Source organism: Pollicipes pollicipes, unplaced genomic scaffold (assembly GCF_011947565.3).
Source record: "Pollicipes pollicipes isolate AB1234 unplaced genomic scaffold, Ppol_2.1 Scaffold_2555;HRSCAF=2994_pilon_pilon_pilon, whole genome shotgun sequence".
Taxonomy (NCBI): Eukaryota; Metazoa; Arthropoda; class Thecostraca; order Pollicipedomorpha; family Pollicipedidae; genus Pollicipes; species Pollicipes pollicipes.
This window is the reverse complement of record NW_023596136.1, coordinates 23771249-23798485: the sequence shown is the minus strand read 5'-3', so window position 1 is coordinate 23798485 and position 27237 is coordinate 23771249. Positions and strand designations below refer to the sequence as shown.

At 49.1% G+C, this 27237-nt stretch overlaps 1 protein-coding gene across 1 annotated transcript in view; it reads right to left on the bottom strand.

Annotated features, from left to right (window-relative positions):
- Window positions 1-2021: 2021 nt before the first annotated feature.
- LOC119106939 (muscle-specific protein 20) overlaps window positions 2022-27237 on the bottom strand; it is a 55010-nt gene continuing 29794 nt past the window's right edge. The window contains exons 3-5 of the mRNA XM_037230288.1: window positions 3762-3866; window positions 3108-3228; window positions 2022-2520 (exon numbers count right to left, since the gene is read on the bottom strand). Of these exons, the coding sequence (XP_037086183.1) occupies window positions 2329-2520; window positions 3108-3228; window positions 3762-3866 (418 nt within the window). The 3' untranslated portion in view covers window positions 2022-2328. The remainder of the gene's footprint in view (window positions 2521-3107; window positions 3229-3761; window positions 3867-27237) is intronic.

The following is a 27237-nucleotide window of genomic DNA, read 5'->3' as shown; positions in this document are numbered from 1 at the left end:
TCAGCTCTGCCTAATGATTATACTGCCGTCGCGGGCCTGTCTATGCGATCTCATAACACTGGCACGTACTTGGCCGCCGAGCGACTTCGGTGCCAATCTCAGTCCACGGATCATGATTGGCACGTCCTGAGGCGTACACATCGTGACCGCTGAAATAACTTATATCGTATGCCTACCGTTGTTTACTTACAGACAATCTTGCTACACAAATGTGCCGTGAAATGCTGACCCCTTGGATGGAGCGCATTTGATCAGTGTGATTGACGGACTTGTAACAGGTCTGATCTCTGCGCATATGAAGCGCCGCAACTGTGCTGTGAGCTTCCAAGGCAGGCCACCGTTCTGATTCAACCACCTTCAGGCATCTTTCCATTCTGTTTTCATGTTATCGATTGGTTTTCATTCCCCTACCAGTCCCCCAGCGACGCATTGTCCAGTTGGCGTACAATATCATATTGAACGGCATACTTTGGTTGCTCCGACGGGATGGTCTTGATGCGTCAGTATCGTGCCATCAGTATGGCAAACCTACGTCTCACCGACGTCTACTGTCGTTATAGTAGCTATGACATTTTGAAGGTAAAATTGTAAGATGTCCCTAAAATATTCCCGTTGATGATAAGGTATGGTGTCTAACGCCTTCAAATTGTCAGCTGATGGACGATTTAATCTTGCGGCGTAAGGTATCAATGTGGACGATGGCCCATCATCGTCGCCTGTACGTAAGGCTCCAGCATTTCCTCCTCAATGTGGCTCTCTCGGCCCCGGCGACCGCCGGCGCCCGTGTGCATCAGTCAAACACCGGCTGTCTGATAGCTCAGAGTCACACAGGAGGTTTCTCCCCATTTTTTGGAGCATGAGACGGGTGGAGGAAACAGTCCGCAACTACCGCCATCTGGAACTTTAAGCCGACCGGCTAACGCATGTCCATTTCCCGCCCCGGTGTGCGCACCTTCCACAGTCCATGATCTGCCGTTAGAAGCAGTGTTCCCCGTTTGGCGACATTGGGGCAAGCATCCCATACGATGGAAAAACCTCACTTGTAGCTATTAGCATATTTTTAATGCAGAGGACTACTCAAGGTAACACAAATTCGCTACTTAAGAAAAAATTGTGCTCAGTGCGTCATCGTTCGATTACGTCATTGAACGTTTTCACAAAGTCGGAGCTGCTACCAGACCGGCCGTGTCCGAATTGCCACTGTAGCAATTAGGCTGATTAACTCTTAGCACTCAGACTCGTCGCAACGTAGCTTGTTCATTTATGCGTCTGAAAAAGGACCATAGTTACGTGCACGTATTTTAGGCCTTTCTCGTGCTGTGTTTGCGATTACTTTCATTTGCGTGCTCGATTACAGCACTAGTCTTAATCTATTACATTTCTAGTGTCATGGCCTTTACAACTGGTAGGCCTGACAAAGTGCCGGTATTTTATACCAGAAAACGCTGCTTGTGATCGATTATTGCATTTAGCGGATAAGTTGGGTGGTAGGCAACTAGGGCTCGTTCAGTCGTCAACCCGTGCTGGCATGCTTCAGACACGAATAAGTCAATGATCATTTGATGCTTTACGTTGAGCACAAAATGTCCACTGAGAAGGTGGAATTCGTGTTCCGTTTCTATGACGTCATGCGTCTCTGCTAGATTTCAAATTAGGCGGCGCGAACAAGTCTGCGCAAGTTCGCGTGCGCCTATCTCAGCAACGAGAGGATGTCAAGTCTCACAAAGTGAATAAGTGCAAAGTGAAGGGAATGATCTGGGAAATGACCATCTCAGTTCGAAACCATATATAAATGTTAAACAGTACAGAACAGAACGAAACTTTACTTCAAGGTTGTGTGAACAACTCAAATGTGCCCGGCCCAAGCCATCTTGAAACTATTTGTTGGTGCGTTTACACCATCAAAGCAGAACGGGACGTGAGGCGTGGTTTTGGTGCACAAAGACCTTGAAATGTCGTACACTGTTGCTTGCAGATCGCGCTGGCCGTCGAAATGTGCGTACAGCACCTACAAAGACGGCTAACGAGGAGTTCCCATTTTATTAGTGTCATTTATAGACTTCCCATAAGCAGCGTGAGTAATGCATAATATTTCTTGAAAAGGGTTATTTCATGCTAAAAAATTATGCATGGTGCACGATACTGATCGTGACTGAGGGGGGAGAGCGGAGACGTACTCTGAGTTCACCCTCGTGAAGCGGCATTCATTGTTGTAGCGATGCATGACGTAAAATAGCGCGCGGCCGTAATTTGGGTTTGGGGCCAACTGCTGCCAGAGCCTTCTGACAGAGCGGCGGGTGTCCCAGGACAGAGTGCCGGCTAGTCCAGCTATTTTCCGATGATGATCCTGCGGGGCTTGCCGAAGCTCAGGCCGGCCTGCGTGGCGCCCTTGTTGGAGCCGGCCTGCATGCCGATGACGGTGTTGCCGGCAGCAATGGTCTCTGGGTCGAAGTGTCGCACGTTCTGCTGCGACGGCCGGGGTCCCATCAGCGGCCCCCGGAACGCCGGGTCCAGGTGGGCCTGGCGGCAGACAGACGCCGCTAACGCGTGTGCGAGCATACGCACAGGCAAGAGGGCAGAAAGCAGAGCTGAACCCCAGAGAGCTACACCGACCTGCCCACTCTATAGCTCAACAGGAGCACGGGACCGTTTGCACTTCATACGCTTCTAGTCCAGTGCTAAGACGTATCTGTCCACTCCCCTGGTGTGCTGACGATCATGCATAATGGTCCAACCAGCAATGGACGGAATACACAACAGCGACAGACCGTGGCCTGCCTGGGAGTCACGGATCAAATCTACGCACGTGCTGCAATGTCTTCCCAACATGCCTCGCAGCGGCTCGACTGGCACGTCGCAGCGGCTCGCCTGGCACGCCGCGCAGGCTCGACTGGCACGACGCAGCGACTCGACTGGCACGCCGCGCAGGCTCGGTTGGCTGCTCTGTCTCTACCTGTCGGTGCGCTGCTCCGGCAGCGGCTCGACTGGCACGTCGCAGCGGCTCGCCTGGCACGCCGCGCAGGCTCGGTTGGCTGCTCTGTCTCTGCTTGTCGGTGCGCTGCTCTGGCAGTGGCCGCTGGGGTCGGGCAGCCGCGGCGCCTGCTCACCTGCCTGGCGACGGCCAGCACTGCCCGAGTTACCGACTCGATCTTCCCTTTCTGCAGCAGGTCGGAGCCCTCGAACAGGTCCACGTCCGCGCAGCCGTATGCCTGCATGGCGTCCAGGAAGCTGGGGGCACACCGGGCGGCGTCAGCGCCGCAGAGCGGGCGTGGGACTGGGAGGAAGGAACTAGCGTGCCGGCGTGACGCGCCGACGGCACGTGACGTGACGTGGCGTGACCGTGACCGTGACCGTGACCGTGACCGTGACCGTGACCGTGACCGTGACCGTGACCGTGACCGTGACCGAGACCATGACCGTGACCGCAACTGTGACGGTAACCACGACAGTCCGGTGGTGCTTGTACAGGCATTGTGGTACCACGCTGCATTGCGGTCGTGGTCCGAGTGCTGGTGTCAAAGATGTGAGCGTTCCAAAACCTGGGTTTATATTTTTGAGCACACATGCGCTTGAGCCTATCTTTGCTGACGTTTCACAGTCCACAGTCCAATACGCTTCAGCCCACGGCAGGCGGTTCATAGAAAGCCAGAGGAATCACAGAAAAACTGTCAGGATTTTGTGGCCCACATGTTTCTAGTCTAGCGCTAAGACATATTTGTCCACTATGCCGGTACGCTAGTGATCAGGCACAATTATCAAACCTGTGGATGTTGTCCATATAGTTGAATGAATAGCCAGCCATGTTTATCTTCTTGATGCAGCCAGGGGAGAGTTTATTCATCAGCTTGCAGAGGACCACTCCGTCTCTGTCACAGTGAGATTTGCGTGCAGCACAGCATCTATTTTGTCTCACCGTTCAGGGTCGAATGACGCAAACTAAAAAAACAACTAAAAACAAATAAATAGGACGTGAATGACAAAAGCACACCGGCGCTGCAAAGGCTACTCAGTGGTTTGCTTCATGTAATCATTGATTGTGAAACATTTACTGAACCACAAGATGGAGCAAATGCCCGATGTTAAGGTGCCATTCAAGTAATCTTTCCAACCGATCACGTTCAGTTCCAACGTTGCATGACGTTTTGATCTGCCTCAATATATTTTTGATAGCTGTCCGTAATTTACGATATTACAGTCGGCTGCATGCGTCAAGCACATACGCGGATGAAGTCAAGCGTCCCCGAGCTGCGACAGAACGTCACCAGGCGGCGGAGCAGGCCGTGCGGCCGCTCCGTACCTGATGTACTCGGCGTAGTCGGCGCCCTGTGGCCACCTCTCGCCGGTCACCGCCTCGATCCAGTGCCGGACTTCAGCCTCTTGAGCCCGATCACGACCACTGTAGAGCTGCCGGCACCAGACCTCCGTGTTAACGCTTGCGATCTGGTGTGTGCGGACGCGGTGCTGCATCTCACGCAGCCGACAGGGGCTCACACACGCATAGTACTTGCAGGGTGCTCTCCCGGAAGGGTACCTGCACCTTCGCCTCTCTGAACAGGAAAGGGGTGGTGTCAGAAAGGACCCAGATGCGGTAATGTGCCAACTCGTCTCATAATTCATCTCACGACGTTAGAATTTATCACAAGCGTCAGTCCCAAGAACACCTTTGTCGATGATTAGTTGTAGCACAACATGTTGATGCTTTGATTGTAGAAAGTGAAAACCAGTAAAACATCGACGGTATTAGGTTTCCGTGGCCAGTTGTGAACGGTGATGCCATGTAAGCCAGCGTTAAAAGTGTTTGCGACGCCGTCAGGTTCAGACAGTGGGCTCAATTATCTGATAAAGCTCTCCACTTAATTGCTGGAAATGTATCATTCGCCATTATTGGATCGTTCTCTTCGTGTCTTAACGTATTTCAGACAGCCGCCCAGACATCAACACCGGCAGTTGACTGGCGACGAGACTTCTGTTTGGTTTCTGATGTCCGCCAGCGGGACCGGCGCCGCCTGGTGGCGGGAGCCGGCTGCAGGAGCTGGCGGCCGGCCGCACGGCGCCGACTCACCGCTGAGGAGCGTGACCCAGATGTGGCGGGGGTCTGCCCGTCGAGGCCGCAGCCTTCAAACCTGCACATCGTGACTCAGACGCGAGTGTGAGGTATGTGGGGCTCGCCTCAGCCGGCGGCAGGGCTGTGCGGCGACCGATTAGCCTTGCGTGAGGGAGACGGGGCAGGCGCAGGAAGTAGCCATGAGGGATCGGGGGTCGGACTCTTTGTTCTTTTAGCAGGATAAATGATCCGGCAGCGACAGACACTTTCGTCAGTCTTGAGATTTCTCCCATAGCCGAATGGAACTAAAAAGGAGACCAAGGACCTAGTGATAGATTGGGGCTCCTCATCAACTTTCTCCCTTGCGTGAGTGCTTCAAATGTCGGCCATAGGCTGTGTAATGTGTCTTTATTGGGGAGTGGGGATGGGCTCTCCGCAACAGAAGGCGTCGTTATAGGAGCAGTGCGCCTCTCGTAAAATTGTGCTCCTGGAATTGAACTGTGAGCATTTGTTTACGCTAGACATTGCTAGATTTACGTTATCGCTTAAAAGTGAAAGGTAATGAACACCCACCACCACGTAATGTCTCGCACCAAAAATAATCCATCTGGATAGCAAAGGTATTGACGCCATGTACGAAACCAAAGTATTACACACGAGCACGAAATTATCGTATATCATCATGCACCCGAATGGGATCACTGACACACGCTTGTAAGTTAATCCGCATCGTACTCACGTCTCATGCCCCTCCATGTTCCGGGTCCTTTCCTCCAAATTTGGTAGTTGTTCCATAGATTCGTTTCATAATGCTCACCAGCTATAAAGTTAACTTATGATTTTAAAAGTCGATGTAAAATTGCTATTACGCGGTACTTGAATTGTCTGTTTAAATACATATTGCGCTGTAATTTGCTGAATATTTTAATAAAGTAGCTCAACCAAAGATACATAGCCTTGAGCTCAACCAAGGCTTTCCACGCTCATGATACATGTAGTCGAGCCATAAAATCTTCATTGCCCAGTTAGTTTTATAACTGAAACTTTCGCAAGCTCTTCCCTTGCAGACTTTTCGAAAGCAACGCACGCTCTTACATCTTCTGCAAAATGTAGAATATTTCCTCTTCTATTAACAAGAGGAGGATTGAAGCCAGTTACTTCTCCATAAATCGCACAAAAGCGTTTTCTTGTCAGCTCCCGTCTTACTCTGCTCATCGCAGCCATTCATTGTGATAACAACATAGTGTTAATAAGTACGCTGGGGATGGATCGTAACAAAACAACAGTCAAGAACAAACTCCCCTTTTAACGCCCGTCGTGCACTCACCCAGGGCATGTTGACCTTCGTTCGGGGATAGTGTTGCGGCTCGCGAACTTCCAGGCCGACTGCGTCGGGGGCCGCTGCCCGGGGCCGAGTGCTGCTGGGTCTATTTCGGGTCTCGGCTCGGTATCGGCACCTTCACGTCACCCCCCGGCCGACCTAGCAACCCACCCAGTGCTCGTCCGTACTTGGTGGTGTGCCAGTCAAGGGCATACGGGCCGGAAACTCCTTGGGCTGCAGGTATCACCGTTGCGTGGCAGGTGCACTGACGCCGCTGCTGACTGTCGAGGTGTTCGCCGCTCACTAGCATCTGCTTGCGCCATTACACTGTCACCTCGCATGCCATCCGCCTGCAGACAACTCGAGATTGGTCGGCTGTCGTTGAAGATGACCCGTCTTCTTGTCAACTTGGTTCATATTAAACTGAATGTGGGACTTCGGTCGGCGGCAATACGATGCGATCGGCACATAACTGAGTCTTGAATAGAAGTCAAAGGGCTAACCAACTAGATATACGCAAAAGAGGTCAAGTATGTTGACAATATCGACCTTTAGTGTGTTGATTAGGTCAAGTGTGTTGATTATCGGCCTTTCTGATGCCTGATGATGCTGATTAAACGATATTAGCTATTAAACGTTAGTAAAGTTTCGAGCCCTCATTATCAAACTCTCCTGCCCACAGGGACAGATTGAAACGTCGATTTTTAACGTTTGCTCGGTAACGTCATTTTATAAACACGCCCTTGCATATTGGTAATTGCATATTCCATAATCCATGAGGCGGGTTCGTGAGAGTGTTTTCCAGAAATGACCGTTGTCAAATGGCTCCCAATCAATGTTCTGCAAGGTACGATGACACAATCAAATCATGACGCAGTTAGGAGCATCAATGACTCAAATTATCCATGGATCACAAAGAGAGCTCTAAAATAGCGTGAGAAGCCAGCACCATTCCCAGGGATGCCGCATCGCAGAGAACTTACTGATAAAACAGATATTCTGTTGATCGATGAAAACGTCCTCAGAACACAAAAAGAACAATTGAAGCCAAACCGCCGAACCGCCGAACGCCAAGAACGCACTTATACCTTCGACCGTTTAACTGAAAGCTATCAGTTATCGGCCTGCGCTACCGGACGATTGGTGATAAACTGGCGTGCGGCATGGCTTCTTCTGATGAAAGCTTATCTTATGATTAAAAGCTAATATCACGATCAAAGACTAGCTCTGTGATTTAAAGGTAGTCCCATAATTAAGAAGCGATTCTGTGATTAAAAGCTAATCCCTTAATCAAACGCTAACACGACGATTGAAAGCCCATGTTATTACTCAAATCAGATATGACTAAACACCTGCAGATGGGGTCAAAGTGCCCTCTCTCAGCCATGCTTCAGCAGAGACTTATCGCCACCATGTTATCCTAACTGAGATAATTTTGCACCGGCAGTAACATGATACGAAGGTAACACGCTGTTGCCGTCCATGATATGGCCGCTTCGAGCCGTTTCGTTTTCGAGCCGAGCTATGGCCGTTTCCTCCTTGCCTGGGGATATTTGACGTCTTCGAGGGAACCAAAACGATGTGGCAACGTATCCCAAGCCCAAGCTACGCGTGATGCTCTGTGTGAGTCGAAAGCTGTGCGTTGGCCTCATACCTTTGACCCGTTCATAGATTATTGAAAAGGATTTTGCGCAATATTGCGCGAAAGGCGCGTGTTGATTACGGGCATAATCGTTATCGACAGGTTTGACGCTCATCCGATAGAAAACATCCGGTGATTAGGTATATTCGTATGCCGTAGCGATCCAGACGCTGAATAAGTTATAAGAGCGCTTTGGCGCTGAGACAAGCATGCAAGAGTTCACCCCACGTGTCTGTATTTTCTCCCACACTCCATCTCCATTTCTCATGTAATAAAAAAACTGTTGCATGGAGAGGCTGAGTTTTTTTTTAAACTCGCAGTTGCCTTCTTTCACGAAAATAGCCAGAAACAACACGAGTATGACTTCCGACTACATCACCAGTTGAATCGGCCCTCTGCGTTGTCGGTTTGTCGACGTGCGCCGTTCGGAGCCCAGTGACCCTGATGGCTGCCTGTTCGACCGCACCTTTGTTAGCGAGTCTGCAGTCGCTGGCTGTCCTGTGCTGGCGTCTCCTGACGGTTGAGATAGTGTTATGCTGTTTACGCCGGGGCCAGTGTGCGAGAGCCGATGCAGAACGCCAGATGTAATGCTGTAGATTTACGGTAACCTGCTGACCTATGGTAGAGCGACGGGGCGCGGCGCAGCCTACCACTCATATTTGTTTACGTAAGGGCGGTGATAACAGCGGGTGAAAGGTATCATCAGTTATCTCTGTGACATAACCATGTCGCTCGAATTGTTCGTCTCGGTGGCTCAGTTTGTCTGAGCGCCTGTCTTCCAATTCACACACCCGTGGCGGGATTGGCTTGAATCGCTTAGGCGTCCGCTATTTGCCCTTGCCATATTTGACCCGCGACCGAAGGCGGCGATCGCGCTGAAGGTCAGGTGACGTCTGAGCGTGACGTTGATCACTTTTTGTGGAATGAGGTGGTGTCATTCTGTTTATGCGTGCATGTCTGTATGTGGTTTGCATCTCTTATCCATTTCCGTTGTTTTTTGACATGCTGTTTTATCTCTCGGACAAATGACACGCAATAGCCACGTATGTGTGTGGAGTGTCAGCTGATGTAAAATACAAATACAAATGCGGAATGATTTGTACTGAGCATTGCGGCACATTAAACTTTCTCTGCCGAGTTCTTCCGTTGACCTTGGATTGCACGAACGGATGATAGGGGTCAAGGCTCACACAACAAGCACTGCTTAGCGTGAGCCCTGATCCCATAAAGCCATCCATTCAAAGGTTCGGATTAAATCTTTTTAGAAAATCGTATTAAAGGCCTAAAAAACTAAGAGGATAATTCGACCGTTTATTCGAAGGTTTTGTTTCACGGAGGAAATGTTAAGAGCAATAACAAAGCAGACAAAATATTTAAATCATCACCTTCCCCAAACCGAGGACCTGAGCAGAATAACCCTCATCGTTCTGAGTGGTGGGGATATGCGTTAAATGTCATTGCGATAGCGGGGTATGTTAGGGGGATAAAAGTGAGTTAAATACGTCGGTCAAAAAAGCGCGTCGTAATCCATGTTCACATGAGATCTACCTTAAACAGAAACCAAACGTATCAAAAACGTGTGCTGAACGTTTTCAGAACACTCCAGTCGGGCAGGCACATGTCTTCGTTGACCTACAGCACCACATTTCCAAATGAGGCAGACGCTTGCATTATACGAGCGCCGATCGTGGCCTTGGAGTCAAAACGAGGTCAACCTGGAAAACGACATTGCGTACTCGGAATGACAAGCTCCAGCAGGCAGAAAAAACCGTAAAGTTTGTAATCTTCCCGAGTTGCGGGGATCATCTTTGACTGAAAACGCCCACATCGCGAATATAGGTGTGGCGTTTTCTAAAACAGTTCCAGTCATGGCTGTCGGCTTGTATGGTTTGGTGATGCCCGGCTCCTCCCCCCCCCCCCCCCCCATTGTTGTGTGAGCCCTCCAACGTTGGCTTGCCCCCTCCCCCAATATTTTTGCCTGAATTATTACAAAAGCCCTAGGAAAAGTTGGGCATGACACGTTGTGCAGTTGCCATGGAGGGAGTAGCGGGGAAACTTGACACCGCAACCTCAAAACTGTGTCATGAAATGAGGCAGAAACTTAAGGTACTGACGTTGAAACATTTCGTTTTTGAGGTTTTTTCTGTTTTTTTTTTGTCTGCCAAACGTAAGGCCAGGCGGTTTTCCCCCACAAGCTCCAACATGATATTGACGCTACCAATGCCCCTGTCTCGAGTTTTCGTTTATGCCGAGCGACATTTGGTCCCCTACCCATGGTTGGCTGCGAACCCAGCATGTTTTTATTTGAAATTGAAGCCCGAAGTGCATTATGAGAAGACATGATGAAAAACAAAGGCGGGCAACATAATTTTTGGGCGCGGCATCGCTAGTTTGGATGATATGCCATTTCAGCCAAAAATTATGAACAATACAGAAAGTTTCAATTAGTTCCGTGCTGAACATGACTAATTGTCATCACTGCGCACCCGCCATCCCATTATTGCAATACACGTTAAACGGAGCCATTCTTCCTCAGTACCTTATGAAAATAGCACGAAAGACCTTTACCGTGTGATGCCACCACACGATTGTCGGCTCCCCCGTGACCAGGCTGACACTGTCAAGCCAAAAACCGATTGGTCCTCTTTGACGAGCCATATACAAACACCTGTTCTGGAATGCGAACCTGCCATCACGCGTTTCGCCACATCACGAATGTGGTCAGCATAACGTCAGAGCTTTACCGTAGTTGAGCCTCCGCCACGACGATTGGTGTATCTCCGTCATATCGTTTTTTGCGAGTATTTTACGCATATGCGGCCTGGAAAAAGGTGGTGTCTGTCGACTGTCACTTTACTCAGAAACCTTGGCAAGAGATTTCACATGTGACGCAGAAAGCAATCAAACATTGTTTGACTCGGATAAAATCATGACGCCATTCATTGGAACAACGTTGTCGTTTTCGACGCCCCTTGCACTTTTCTGTACCGCAACGTGGGGAAGAGTGAGCTTCATGTAGATGCCGTTTCCCAACATGCCTTAACACGCGCTCGGGTGGCCGGCTGGATACCCTTCGCTCGGGTGGGGGTCAATTTGACCCCCCTAAAATCACGGGAACTAAGAAAGCTGGAGACACTAAATTTGCAAGGTGTGTTGACCTGTATCCAAACTCACTTAGGTCAAAGTTTGAGGTCGCTAGATCATGACCTGCGGGCCAAATAAGGTCAAGCAAGGTCAAATTTCAAGTTGGTCTCCAAAGTGACCCCAGAACCTAGATAACTGTTTCTAAGCGAAAGATCACAAGCACATTTAAGGTCAAAGACCTTACTTGGCCTTCTGAATGTCATGAGAACCAAAATCATACGAGACTGCCCTGAGTTTTGCATTTGAATAAGAGACAAAGATTAGGCCTGGCAGTATGTTTTTTAAAAGACGTTGACCTGTGTCATCTTAGTTCAGTGACCAATTATGGCCTCCAAGAAGTCAGTTGAAGATGTATGATACGATTCTTGCTATCACTGAATTCAAAATGAGCACCGAAAAATACCCCATACAGCAAGCTCTAGAGCAATAAAACAGTTTCGAGTTGGCCTTGGTTTTACTTTTATTCCTGACCTAATTAAGTTGACTTAAGGTCAATTTGATTTGCTCCTTCAATGCTTGTGTTGCCTAATAAAGCATCTCAAAGATGTATAGCTTCGTCAAACACTCCGCTGTTTCATCAGATTGAACGATTCCCTAGAAATTGACTTTGCTGAAGCCATGGGCAAACTTTGACCTGCCATAGGACAGTGACCTTACAAGATGCATCAAAATTTCTTACACCAAACGATCCACTATTTAATGGTGAACACCTATGCTAAATTTGGCGGGACTTCACCGCACTGTTCGGAAACCATTTTGGAAAAACCTTCGGGGGGTCAGTTTGACCCCCGACCCGAGCGCGAGTCAATTTCTTAAGCTCCATGCTACCACCATTGTGGAGAATTCACGATTCTGGATCAAAGGAAACTTTTAGACTGCAAGGGAGAAGTGCTCCGCTGTGTACGGCGGAGAGTAACCCGATTTACTGATAAGTCATCCTTTGCATTTAAACAAACTTATACCGCAAGTTGATCGCTTAGCGCTTTGTTATGCCGATGAAGAGCTAGCCCTAACAAAACTTAGCTGATGCATTCATTCATTCAACGAAAATTTACGCGCACCCTGTGCGCGGAACGATTTAATGCTAGAAATCCTGTCTAGCATTACATACTTCTACTAACAGCACATGTATTTTTTGCGCCACAGCTACAACCCAAACACATGACCACCATAATTCATACAGCGGATGCTATGTATCTAATTGAGGCAGTTTGCTTTTAGATTCAATTGAATACAAATATTGGTCGATATGAATTGCGAGATAGTTGCGTTATGAGCTAATGCACGTGGCTGAATATTGCTGAGTTTTTATTGTGATAGTCTTGTTGACTACAATAATAAATACCAGGACAAAGTCGAAGTTAAACACAATTGTAGTACGACGCTGGGTTTAAAACCAAATTTTTGCAGACCGCTCGAGAGTCACGCAAAAATTGTAACTTGATAAAACGGCACTGCTTTACACGAGGTGATTTGCCTATATCCAAGGTTAAAAAAGTGAGAAGGCTATGTAATTTAGTCGAATGGCTCGGCCTCCAAACCCGTAGCTAGATGCGTTCATGTACCTGTATTTATACCGCATCATAGACACAAAGCCAATATGTTTATCGCATAGAGCAGTGCATCTACCAACACAAGAACACCTTTCCCCTCGTAATAAAATGTGTTCTGTCTCATCGACGGATAAAATACTAATTACTGAGCAGATAAATGATGCAAGAAATTCAATACACATAGGTTTATAGGATAGGCAAAGGTTTAATAGGTAAACTGGAAAGCTCCGGGGCATGGGCATAATCTCAAAAATAATCCGTAACTACCCCAGTCTCCGTCCCCCACAACCAAAAATATGTGCCGCCGCCCATAGCCGCCAAAGAAGAATGGATTTGGCGCCCTGAGGCGACCTCTAAAGGGGAACCTTTATTCTCCAATCAGAAGGTGAGCGTACCTCTAGTGCGCTCCCCCCCCCCCCCCCCGCTTCCTCTCTAGATCTGCTCGTCCTTTAACAGTTTAATTAAATGTTTTTTATTAAATAAAACGTAAAACATCAACTGTTTTTCTCCACCAGAAATTGGGCTGAATTCACCGAGAAAAACAAATTAGGCATACAGGTTGGGGCAGCTCGTGCGGCGTTACGCTCTGTCTCCAATCATTTACAAGATCGACACCACTGGTCGCCACAACTGGAAATGCATGCCGCCGCTCATGCAGAGAGGTCGAGGATGTTGCAAACCACAGGTCTTGCCGGTGTTGTCCTGTGTCGCATTGTACGAAACGCTAACAGGTTATTTACAGATGCGCACCACTGCGGGCCTGTCGCGCTACCGCTTCATGAACCAGCCCGCGCTTCTCAACCGCGCCATGCGCTGCTCCGCGGCCGACCAGCGAACCAGGACTGCCGCGCCGGGCGCCAGGTGGCGGCTACCGCTTCCAGCGAACCCTCGGCGACCTGAGGAAGCGCGTCCCAACGTCACGGGTGCTTGGGTCTAAATTCAGCTCTGCCTAATGATTATACTGCCGTCGCGGGCCTGTCTATGCGATCTCAGGCCTCTGGCATCTACGCGGGCGGGACGATTGGAGCCAAACACTGGCACGTACATGGCCGCCGAGCGATTTCGGTGCCAATCTCAGTCCACGGATCATGATTGGCACGTCCTGAGGCGTGCACATCGTGACCTCTCAAATCACTTAGATCGTATGCCTACTGTTGTTTATTTACAGACAATTTTGCTATACAAATGTGCCGCGTAATGCTCACCTTGGTTGGAGCACATTGCATCAGCGTAATTGACGGACTTGTGACAGGTCTGGTCTCTGCGCATATGAAGCGCCGCAACTGTGTTGTCAGCTTTCCAGGCAGGACACCGTTCTGACCCGACCAGCTTCAGGAATCTTTCCATTCTGTTTTCATATTTCATTTGGTTCTCAATCCCCAACCAGTCCCCAGCGACCCATTGTCCAGTTGGTGTCCAATATCATATTGAACGGCATACTTTGGTTGCTCCGTCGAGATGGTCTTGATGCGTCATTATCGTGCCATCAGTATGGCAAACCTACGTTTGGCCGATGTCTACCATCGTTATAGTAGCTTTGTCATTTTGAAGGTAAAATTGTAAGATGTCCCTAAAACATTCCCGTTTATGATTAGGTATGGTGTCTGACGTCTTGAAATTATCAGCTGAAGGACGATTTATTCTTTCGGCGCAAGGTACCACTGTGGACGATGGCTCACCATCGTGCCTATACGTAAGGCTCCAACATTTCCTCAATGCGGCTCTCTCTGCCCCGGCGACCGCCGGCGCCTGTGTGCACCAGTCACACACTGGCTGTCTGATAGCTCAGAGTCACACAGGAGGTTTCTCGCCATTTTTCGGAGCCTGAGACGGGTGGAGGAAACAGTTCGTAACTACCTGCATCTATAACTTTAAGCCGACCACCTAACGCACGTCCATTTCCCGCCCCGGTGTGCGCACCTCCTACCGGCCATGATCTCTCGTTACAAGCAGTGTTCCCCATTTGACGACATTGGGGCAAGCGCCACATACGATGCAAAAACCTCACTTGTAATTATCAGCATATTTCTAATGCAGAGGACTACTCAAGGGAACACAAATTAGCTCTCTAAGAAAAATTGTCCTCAGTACGTCATCGTTCGATTGCGTCATTGAACGTTTTCATGAAGTCGGAGCTGCTACCAGACTTGCCGTGTCCGAATTGCCACTGTAGCAATTAGGCTGATTCACTCCTAGCACTCAGACTCGTCGCAACGTAGCTTGTTCATTTATGCGTGTGAAAATGGACCATAGTTATGCGTACGTATTTTAGGCCTTTCTCGTGCTGTGTTTGCGATTACTTTCATTTGCGTGCTCGGTTACAGCACTAGTCTTAATCTATTATATTTCTAGTGTCATGGCTTTTACAACTTGTAGGCCGGACAAAGTGCCGGTATTTTATACCAGAAAACGCCGCTTGTGATCAATTATTGCATTTAGCGGGTAAGTTGGGTGGCAGGCAACTAGTGCTCGTTCATTCGTCAACCCGTGCTGGCATGGTTCAGACACAAGTAAGTCAATGATCATTTGATGCTTTACGTTGAACACAAAACGTCAATTGAAAAGGTGGAATTCATGTTCCGTTTCTATGACGTCATGCGCCTCTGCTTGATTTCAAATTAGGCGGCGCAAAAAAGTCTGCACAAGTTCGCCTGCGCCTATCTCAGTAACGAGAGGATGTCAAGTCTCACAAAGTGAATAAGTGCAAAGTGAAGGGAATGATCTGGGAAATGACTATCTCAGTTCGAAACCACATATAAATGGGAAACAGTACAGAACAGAACGAAACTTCACTTTAAGGTTGTGTGAACAACTTAAATGTGCCCGGCCCAGACCATCTTGAAACTACATGTTGACGCGTTTAGACCATCAAAGCAGAACGGGACGTGAGGCGTGATTTTACTGCACAAAGACCTTGAAGTGTTGTACACTGTTGTTTGCAGATCGCGCTTGCCGTCGAAATGCGCGTACCACACCTACAAAAGCGGTTAACGAGGAGTTCCCATTTAATTAATGATGCTTAGAGACTTCGCGTAGGCAACGTAATGCATAATATTTCTTGAAAAGGGTTATTTCATGCTAAAAATTTATGCATGGTGTACGACACTGATCGTGACTGAGGGGGAAGAGCGGAGACGTACTCTGAGTTCAACCTCGTGAAACAGCATTCATTGTTGTAGCGGTGCGCGACATAGAATAGCGCGCGGCCGTAATTTGGGTTTGGGGCCAACTGTTGCCAGAGCCTTCTGACAGAGCGGTGGGTGTCCCAGGACAGAGTGCCGGCTAGTCCAGCTATTTTCCGATGATGATCCTGCGGGGCTTGCCGAAGCTCAGGCCAGCCTGCGAGGCGCCCTTGTTGGAGCCGGCCTGCATGCCGATGACGGTGTTGCCGGCGGCGATGGTCTCTTGGTCGAAGTGTCGCACGTTCTGCTGCGACGGCCGGGGTCCCATCAGCGGCCCACGGAACGCCGGGTCCAGGTGGGCCTGGCGGCAGACGGGCGCCGCTAACGCGTGTGCGAGCATACGCACAGGCAGGAGGGCAGAAAGCAGAGCTGAAGCCCAGAGAGCTACACCGACCTGCCCGCTCTATAGCTCAACTGGAGCACGGGACTGTTTGTACCTCATACGCTTCTAGTCCAGTGCTATGACGTATCTGTCCACTCCCCTGTTGTGCTGACGATCATGCATGATGCTCCAACCAGCAATGGACGGAATACACAACAGCGACAGACCGTGGCCTGCCTGGGAGTCACGGATCAAATCTACGCACGTGCTGCAATGTCTTCCCAACATGCCTCGCAGTGGCTCGACTGGCACATCACAGCGGCTCGACTGGCACGCCGCAGCGGCTCGACTGGCACGCCGCGCAGGCTCGACTGGCACGACGCAGCGGCTCGACTGGCACGCCGCGCAGGCTCGGTTGGCTGCTCTGTCTCTACCTGTCGGTGCTTTACTCCGGCAGCGACTCGACTGGCACGCCGCGCAGGCTCGACTGGCACGTCGCACCGGCTCGCCTGGCACGCCGCGCAGGCTCGGTTGGCTGCTCTGTCTCTGCTTGTCGGTGCTCTGCTCCGGCAGTGGCCGCTGGGGTCGGGCAACCGCGGCGTCTGCTCACCTGCCTGGCGACGGCCAGCACTGCCCGAGTCGCCGACTCGATCTTCCCTTTCTTCAGCAGGTCGGAGCCCTCGAACAGGTCCACGTCCGCGCAGCCGTATGCCTGCATGGCGTCCAGGAAGCTGGCGGTACATAGGGGGGCGTCAGCGCCGCAGAGCGGGCGTGGGACCGGGAGGAAAGAACTAGCGTGCCGGCGTGACGCGCCGACGGCACGTGACGTGACGTGGCGTGACCGTGACCATGACCGTGACCGCAACTGTGACGGTAACCACGACAGTCCGGTGGTGCTCTTACAGGCATTGTGGTACCACGGTGCATTGCGATCGTGGTCCGAGTGCTGGTGTCAAAGATGTGAGCGTTCTAAAACCTGGGTTTATATTTTTTAGCACACATGCGTTTAATGTCATCTTTACTCACACTTCATTACACAGTTCTGGAGCTAGAACTGCAGCCTGGACATAAGGCAATACGCACACTCTACAGTCCAATACGCTTCAGTCCACGGCAGACGGCTCATAGAAAGCCGGAGGAATCACAGAAAAAATGTCAGGATCTTGTAACTCACATGCTTCTGTTTTAGCGTTAAGACATATTTGTCCACTATGCCGATATGCTAATGATCAGGCACAATGCTCAAACCTGTGGATGTTGTCCATGTGGTTGAATGAAGAGCCAGCCGTATTTATCTTCTTGATGGAGCCAGGGAAGAGTTTATTCATCAGCTTGCAGAGGGCCACTCCGTCTCTGTCACAGTGAGATTTGCGTGCAGCACAGCATCTATTTTGTCTCACCGCTCAGGGTCGAATGACGCAAACTAAAAAACAACTAAAAACAACTAAATCGCACGTGAATGGTAAAAACACACCAGTGCTGCAAAGGCTACTCAGTGGTTTGCTTCATGTAATCATTGATTGTGAAACATTTACTGAACCACAAGATGGAGCAAATGCCCGATGTTAAGGTGCCATTCAAGTAATCTTTCCAACCGATCACGTTCAGTTCCAACGTTGCATGACGTTTTGATCTGCCTCAATATATTTTTGATAGCTGTCCGTAATTTACGATATTACAGTCGGCTGCATGCGTCAAGCACATACGCGGATGAAGTCAAGCGTCCCCGAGCTGCGACAGAACGTCACCAGGCGGCGGAGCAGGCCGTGCGGCCGCTCCGTACCTGATGTACTCGGCGTAGTCGGCGCCCTGTGGCCACCTCTCGCCGGTCACCGCCTCGATCCAGTGCCGGACTTCAGCCTCTTGAGCCCGATCACGACCACTGTAGAGCTGCCGGCACCAGACCTCCGTGTTAACGCTTGCGATCTGGTGTGTGCGGACGCGGTGCTGCATCTCACGCAGCCGACAGGGGCTCACACACGCATAGTACTTGCAGGGTGCTCTCCCGGAAGGGTACCTGCACCTTCGCCTCTCTGAACAGGAAAGGGGTGGTGTCAGAAAACAGCCATATTCGGTAATGTGCCAATTCATCTCACAACGTTAGAATTTATCACAACCGTCAGTTCGAAGAATACCTTTTTCGATTATTATTTGCGTCACAACATGTTGATGCTTTGAATGTAGAAAATGGAAACAAGTAAAACATCGAGGGTATTAGGTTTCCGTGGCCAGTTGTGAACGGTGATGCCATGTAAGCCAGCGTAAAAAATGTTTGCGACGCCGTCAGCTTCAGACAGTGGGCTCAATCATACGATAAAGTTCTCCACATAATTGCTGGAAATGTATCGTTCGTCGTTATTGGATCGTTGTCTTCGTGTCTGTTGCACATTTCAGATAGCCGCCAGACATCAGCACCGACAGTTGAGTGGCGACGAGACTTCTGTTTGTTTTCCGATGTCCGCCAGCGGGACCGGCGCCGCCTGGTGGCGGGAGCCGGCGGCGAGAGCTGGCGGCCGGCCGCACAGCACCGACTCACCGCTGAGCCGCGTGACCCAGCTCTGGCGGGTGTCTGGCCGTCGAGGCCGCCGCCTTCAAACCTGCGCATCGTGACTTAGACGCGAGTGTGAGGTATGTGGGGCTCGCCTCAGCCGGCGGCAGGGCTGTGCGGCGACCGTCTGACCTTACGTGAGGGGGACGGCGCAGCGGCAGCGGCAGGAAGTAGCCATGAGGGATCGGGGACGGTCTCTTTGCTCTTTTAGCAGGATAAATGACCCGGCAGCGACTGACACTTTCGACGGTCTCGGGATTTCTCCCACAGCCGAATGGAACTAAAAAGGTGACCAATGACCTAGTGATAGATTGGGGCTCCTCATCAAGGTTTTGCCTTGCGTGAGTGCTTCCAATGCCGGCCATAGGCTGTGTAATGTGTCTTTTTATTGGTGAGAGGGGAGAGGCTCTCCGTAACAGAAGGCGTCATTGTAGGAGCAGTGCGCCTCTCATAAAAATGTGCGTCTGGAACTGAACTGAGAGCATTCTAGTTACGCTAGACATTGCTAGATTTACGTTATAGCTTTAAAGTGAAAAGCAATGAAAACCCACCACTACGTAATGTCTCGCGCCAAAAATAATCCGTCTGGATAGCAAAGGTATTGACGCCATTCCCGAAACTAAAGGATTACGCACGAGCACGACATGATCGTATATCATCATGCACCCGACTTGGATCACTGATACACGCTTGTAAGTTAATCCGCATCGTACTAAACATCTGAGCACCCCAAATGGTTCACAACCGTGGGCAGGAACATCATGCCACCGTGCATGGTGAGTTTAAAGACCTTAGTATCTCAACTATGACCTTTGATGAGGGGGACTGCGACTGTGGAAGCCATCGCCCCATTCCTAGCAAAGACGGTAAAATATTTCTTTCGTGCGCTAATCTCAGGCGTGTAAAACCCGATAAGAGAACCGTCTTTGCTAGGAATGGGGCGATGGCTTCCACAGTCACAGTCCCCCTCATCAAAGGTCATAGTTGAGATACTAAGGTCTTTAAACTCACCATGCACGGTGGCATGATGTTCCTGCCCACGGTTGTGAACCATTTGGAGTGCTCAGATGTTAAGTACGATGCGGATTAACTTACAAGCGTGTATCAGTGATCCAAGTCGGGTGCATGATGACATACGATCATGTCGTGCTAGTGCGTAATCCTTTAGTTTCGGGCATGGCGTCAATACCTTTGCTATCCAGACGGATTATTTTTGGCGCGAGACATTACGTAGTGGTGGGTTTTCATTGCTTTTCACTTTAAAGCTATAATGTAAATCTAGCAATGTCTAGCGTAACTAGAATGCTCTCAGTTCAGTTCCAGACGCACATTTTTATGAGAGGCGCACTGCTCCTACAATGACGCCTTCTGTTACGGAGAGCCTCTCCCCTCTCACCAATAAAAAGACACATTACACAGCCTATGGCCGGCATTGGAAGCACTCACGCAAGGCAAAACCTTGATGAGGAGCCCCAATCTATCACTAGGTCATTGGTCACCTTTTTAGTTCCATTCGGCTGTGGGAGAAATCCCAAGACCGTCGAAAGTGTCAGTCGCTGCCGGGTCATTTATCCTGCTAAAAGAGCAAAGAGACCGCCCCCGATCACTCATGGCTACTTCCTGCCGCTGCCCCTGCGCCGTCCCCCTCACGCAAGGCCAGACGGTCGCCGCACAGCCCTGCCGCCGGCTGAGGCGAGCCCCACATACCTCACACTCGCGTCTAAGTCACGATGCGCAGGTTTGAAGGCGCCGGCCTCGACGGCCAGACCCCCGCCACATCTGGGTCACGCTTCTCAGCGGTGAGTCGGGAGCCAGTAATTTTTCCATAAATCGCACACAAACGTTTCCTTGTTAGTTCCCGTCTTACTCTGCTCATCGCAACCATTCATTGTGATGACAACATAGTGTTATTAAGTACGCTGAGGATGGATCGTAACAAAACAACAGTGAAGAGCAAACTCCCCTTTTAACACCCGTCGTGCACTCACCCAGGACATGTTGACCTTCGTTGGGGGTAGTGTTGCGGCTCGCGAACATCCAGGCCGACTGGGTCGGGGGCCGCTACCAGGGGTCGAGTGCTGCTGGGTCTATTTCGGGTCTCGGCTCGGTATCAGCACCTTCACGTCACTCCCCGGCTGACCTAGCAACCCACCCAGTGCTCGTCCGTGCTTGGTGGTGTGCCAGTCAAGGGCATACGAGCCGAATAACTGCTTCGGCTGCTGGCATCACCGTTGCGTGGCAGGTGCACTGACGCCGCTGCTGACTGCCGAGGACGAGGACGTGACGCCGCACACTATCATCTGCTTGTGCCATTACACTGCCACCTCGCATGCCACCCGCCCGCAGAAAACTCGAGATTGGTCGGCTGTCGTTGAAGATGACCCGTCTTCTTGTCAACTCAGTTCATATTAAACTGAATGTGGGACTTCGGTCAGTGGCAGTGCGATGCGATAGGCACATAACTGAGCCTTGAATAGAAGCCCAAGGGCTAACCAACTAGATATAAACAAAAGAGGTCAAGTGTGTTAACACTGTGTGTTCAGACTTATTGCGCCGACAGTTATCGGCCTTTCTAATGCCTGATGATGCTGATTAAACGATATTAGCTATTAAACGTTAGTAAGGTTTCGAGCCCTCATTATCAAACTGTCCCGCCCACGGGGACAGATTGAAACGTCGATTTTTAACGTTTGCTTGGTAACGTCATTTTATAAACACGCCCTTGCATATTGGTAATTGCATATTCCATAATCCATGAGGCGGGTTCGTGAGCGTGTTTTCCAGAAATAACCGTTGCCAACTGGCTCTCAATGTTCTGCAAGGTACGATAACGCAATCAAATCATGACGCATTGAGGAGCATATTAACTACACGTAAAATTGTGGTGTATAGAGCAGTCTTTTTCACTTAAAAGGATACCAACAAATATAAGTGAGTTTGTGTCATGATATCTGATGCTTGTTTCAATATCTTCAAGCGCGAAACATTTCTTATAATGAACACACTGGAGGCGCACGTTTACGGAAGGCGTAGAAACTATTCTGTGAACGGATGATGGCCTGGCAGGGGGAAGAAAAGTATTGTGCAACAAATAGCAGCTTTTAAGTGGGCATTTTATTGACAGTAAAATACAACACAAATCCCAGCATATTAGAAGTGTTGCACATACGTGATCTTCGTCGGATACTGAACACTCAAACATCCTCTTGGAATTTGGTGTGAGCATGACATTATTTAAGCTATGGAGGTCTCGCAGTAATACTCTGCAAGTCTTTGCAATGAGTCATGTCGCCGCAAATAAGTTTGCATCCTAATGCTCGCTACATGCATTCAGAACATTTTGGCTCTGTTGTGTTTTGATCAGCACTTAGCATGGTAATGTATATTGGGCGGCAACGTCTGAGAACCTGAATAATTGCAATGCTCGCGATGCTTGTGTCATGCTCTCAAAGTGTCGTGTTATTCGACCTTCACACTATGAAAAATCCTGGAACCATCAGGACATGAAATGGAATGCTACTATTTTTGGTTTCATGTTAAAAACACATTGTTGTGAAACCTCAGAAAACTTAATAATAATGAGGCTCTCAGAATAAGAATGTCGCTGGGCAGTGCCAATACATTATCATGAAGATATAGCGCACACATTTATCACAATTATTTCCAGGTCCAATTATCATGCGAATATCATACGAATGAGTTGCCTGACAAAACATCATAGTGCTTTTTGCACTATCATTGTTAGATGATGACCAGAGAGAGATCTGAGTTGCCACCATGTCTGAATGCGTGAGAACTAGGATCAACAGGCGGGATGCGTATTGACTGTCGACAGGTCTATCAAATAGCCGGTAAGTTTTACCCTGAAAGCGTTCTTGTTTCATCATCACTTATATAACAGCAAAATAGTTTACAGATACATGATGATAAAAACTTGCTTCCCAATAACAATTTAATAGCTATTTTGATAAGACTTACAACAAGCGATGGGCTAAATCTTATTTCAAACAGTTTTTTGTGTATTTCATGGTTGTACCAAGTAAAGAGCTTGTCCATTTGGCAGAAATCTGGGACATTGTCGAGATAATGCTAGCGTGAAAAGGGTTATTATATTCCTACACGAGTTCTACATGCTACGTGGTGACAAAAAAACAAGTATAAAACTTATGACAGTGCGCTCAGGCATCTGGATATAAGCAGTTCAGACAAAATACATGCATTTCTTTATCCCAGGTTTGCATTTTTGCTCACATGCGTTGAGAAGGCTCGGAAGGTGTTGGAGGGGGCTGGGGACTCAAGTCAACATTGGGGGTTTGACACCTCTGAAAGGATTAATAGTAATACCCCTGGGCACTTGAACTCAAGGGAGATTCAAGGATGTTTGTAAATACTTCAACGAGTTGTACGTGTAGAGGGCCGAGATTGGTTCCGCATAGAAAGCAGGCAAGGTTTTTAAACGACCCTATAAGCTGTTAAGAGCTGCCGTCTGACGATCCGGTCATTGAACTAATCAAAAAGTTTCCGCGACGACGAAAGTGCGCTGAAATGTGCTCAAGGACTCAAATTATCCATGGATCACAAAGAGAGCTCTAAAATAGCGTGAGAAGCCAGCACCATTTCCAGGGATGCCGCATCGCAGAGAACTAACTGATAAAAAGAAACAATATTCTGTTGATCGATGAAAAGGTCCTTAGAACACAAAAAGAACAATTGAAGCCAAACCGCCGAACCGCCGAACGCCAAGAACGCAATTATATCTTCGACCGTTTAACTGGACGCTATCAGTTATCGGACTGCGCTACCGGACGATTAGTGATAAACTGGCGAACGGCATGCCTTCTCCTGATTAGAGCTTATCTTATGATTAAAGCTAATATAATGATCAGAAACTGGTTCTGTGGTTAAGAGGAAGTCCCATGATTAAAAGACGATTAAGTGATTAAAAGCTATTCCTGTGACTAAACGCTAACATGACGATTAAATGCTGATGTTATTACTTAAATCAGATAGCATGATCAAAAGCTTGCCGATGGGGTCAAAGTACTCTTTCTAAGCCATACTTCAGCATAGACTTATTACCACCCAGTTATCCTTGCTGAGATAATTTTTCACCGGCAGTAACATGGCACGAATGCAACACGCTGTTGCCGTCAATGAAATGGCCGCTTCCAGCAAACCGTTTCCTCCTTGCCTGGGGATATTCGACGTCTTCCAGGAAACCAAAACGATGTGGTAACGTATCCCAAGCCTAAGCTGCGCGTGATGCTCTGTGTGAGTCGAAAGCTGTGCGTTGGTCTCATACCTTTGACCCGTTCATAGATTATTGAAATAGGTTTTGCGCGATATTGCGCAAAAGGCGCGCGTTGATTACGGGCATAATCGTTTTTGACGGGTTTGACGCTCGTCCGATAGAAAACATCCGCTTATTTGGTATATTCGTATGCTGTAGCGATCCAGGCGTTGAATAAGTTGCTAGAACGCTTTGGCGCTGAGACAAGCATGCAAGAGTTCACCCCACGTGCCTGAATTTTCTCTCACAATCCATGTCCATTTCTCATGTGCTAAAAAGCTGTTGCATGGAGAGGCTGAGTTTTTTTTTAAACTCGCAGTTGCCTTCTTTCACGAAAATAGCCAGAAACAACACGAGTGTGACTTCCGATTACATCACCAGTTGAATCGGCCCTCTGCGTTGTCGGTTTGTCGACGTGCGCCGTTCGGAGCCCAGTGACCCTGATGGCTGCCTGTTCGACCGCACCTTTGTTAGCGAGTCTGCAGTCGCTGGCTGTCCTGTGCGGGCGTCCCTCTGACGGTTAAGATAGTGCTATGCTGTTTACGCCGGGGCCAGTGTGCGAGAGCCGATGCAGAACGCCACGTGTGATGCGGTAGATTTACGGTAACCTGCTGACCTATGGTAAAGCGACGGGGCGATGGGCAGTCCACCACTCATATTTGTTTACGTAAGGGCGGTGATAACAGCGGGTGAAAGGTACAGCCAATTATTTCTGTGACATCACCATGTCGCTCGAGTGTTCGTCCCGGTGGCTCAGTAGGTCTGAGCGCTTGTCTTCCGATCCACACACCAGTGGCGGGATGGGTTTGAATTGCTTAGGCGTCCGCTATTTGCCCTTGCCATATTTGGCCCGCGACCGACGGCGGCGATCGCGCTGAAGGTCAGGTGACGTCTGAGCGTGACGTTGATCACTTTTTGTGCAATGAGGTGGTGTCATTCTGTTTATGCGTGCATGTCTGTATGTGGTTTGCATCTCTTATCCATTTCCGTTGTTTTTGGACACGCTGTTTTATCTCTCGGACTAATGACACGTAATAGCTACGTATGTGTGTGAAGTGTCAGCTGATGTTAAATACAAGTACAAATGCGGAATTAATTGTGCTGAGTATTGCGGCACGGTAAACTTTCTCTGCCGAGTTCTTCCGTTGACCTGGGATTGCGCGAACGGATGTTAGGGGTCCAGGCTCACACAACAAGCACTGCTTAGCGTGAGCCCTGATCCCATAAAGACATCCATTCAAAGGCTCAGATGAAACCTTTTTAGAAAATCGTAGTAAAGGCCTAAAAAACTAAGAGGATAATTCGGTTGTTTATGGGGAGGCTTTGTTTGACGGAGGAAATGTTAAGAGCAATATGAAAGCAGACAAAATACTTAAATCATCGCCTTCCCCAAACCGAGGACCTGAGCAGAATAGCCCTCATTGTTCTGAGTGGTGGGGATATACGTTAAATGTCATTGCGATAGCGGGCTTCAATATGTTAGGGGCATAAGAATGAGTCAAATACGTCGGTCAAAAAAAGCGCGTCGTAGTCCGTGTTCACATGAGGTCCATCTAAAACAGAAACCAAACGTATCAAAAACGTGTGCTGAACGTTTTCAGAACACTCCAGTCGGGCAGGCACATGTCTTCGTTGACCTACAGCACCACATTTCCAAATGAGGCAGACGCTTACATTATACGAGCGCCGATCGTGGCCTTGGAGTCAAAACGAGGTCAACCTGGGAACCGGCATTGCGTACTCGGAATGACGAACTCCAGCAGGCAGAAAAACAGTAAAGTTTAGAATCTTCCCGAGTTGCGAGGATCAGCTTTGGCTGAAAACGCCCACATCGCGAGCATACATGTAGTGTTTTCTAGAACAGTTCCCGTCATGGCTGTCAGCTTGTATGGTTTGGTGTTGCCCTGCCCCCCCCCCCCCCCCCCCCGATTCCCGCAATGGAAAAGTGTGAAGTTGGAAAAGTTAGGAAAATGTTGGGCATGACACGTTGTGCAGTGTCCATGGAGGGAGTAGCGGGGCAACTTGACGCCGCAACCTCAAAATTGTGTCATGAAATGTGGGGGCAACTTAAGGTACTGACGTTGACAAATTTCGTATTTGAGGTTTTTGCTGTTTTTTTGTGTGCCAAACGTAAGGCCAGGCGGTTTTCCCCCACAGCTCCAGCATGATATTGACGTTACCAATGCACCTGTCTCGAGTTTTCGTTTATGGCAAGCGACGTTTGGTCCCTACCTATGGTGGGCTGCGAACCCAGCATACATTGATTTGAAATTGAAGCCCGAAGTGCATTATGAGAAGGCATGATGAAAAACAAAGGCGGGCAACATAATTTTTGTGCGCGGCGTCGCTAGTTCAGATGATACGCATTTCAGCAAAAAAATATGAACAATGCGGAAATTTTCAATTAGTTTCGTGCTGAACATGACTAATTGTCATCACTGCGCCCTCGCCATCCCATTATTGCAATGCACGTTAAACGGAGCCATTCTGCCTCCGTGCCTTATGAAAATAGCACGAAAGACCTTTACCGTGTGATGCCACCACACGACTGTCGGCTGCCCCGTGACCAGTCTGACACTGTCAAGCCAGAAACCGATTGGTTCTCTTAGACGAGCCATATACAAACACCTGTTCTGGAATGCGAACCTGCCACCACGCGTTTCGCCACATCACGAATGTGGTCAGCAAAACGTCAGAGCTTTACCGTAGTTGACCCTCCGCCACGACGACTGGTGTGTCTCCCGTCATATTGTATTTTGCGAGCATTTTATGCATATGCAGCGTGCTGATACGGAAAAAGGCGATGTCTGTCGACTGTCGCTTTACTCAAAACCTTTGGCAAGAGATTTCACATGTGACGTACAAAGCAATAAAACATTGTCTGACTCGGATGAAATCATGACGCCGTTCATTGTAACAATGTAGTCGATCTCGGCGCCTCTTACGCTTTTCAGTGCCGCAATGTGGAGAAGTGTGACCTTCATGTAGAAGCCGTTTGCCGGCCACGATACCCGTCGCTCGCGCGGGGTTCCACTTGATCCCCCCCTGAGATCTCAGAAACTAAGAAAGCTGGAGACACCAAATTTGCAGTGCGTGTTTACCTGTACGTAAACTCCCTCAGGTCAAAGTTCGAGAGCACCCGATCATGACCTTCCGGTCAAATAAGGTCAGACAATGTCAAATTTCAGGTT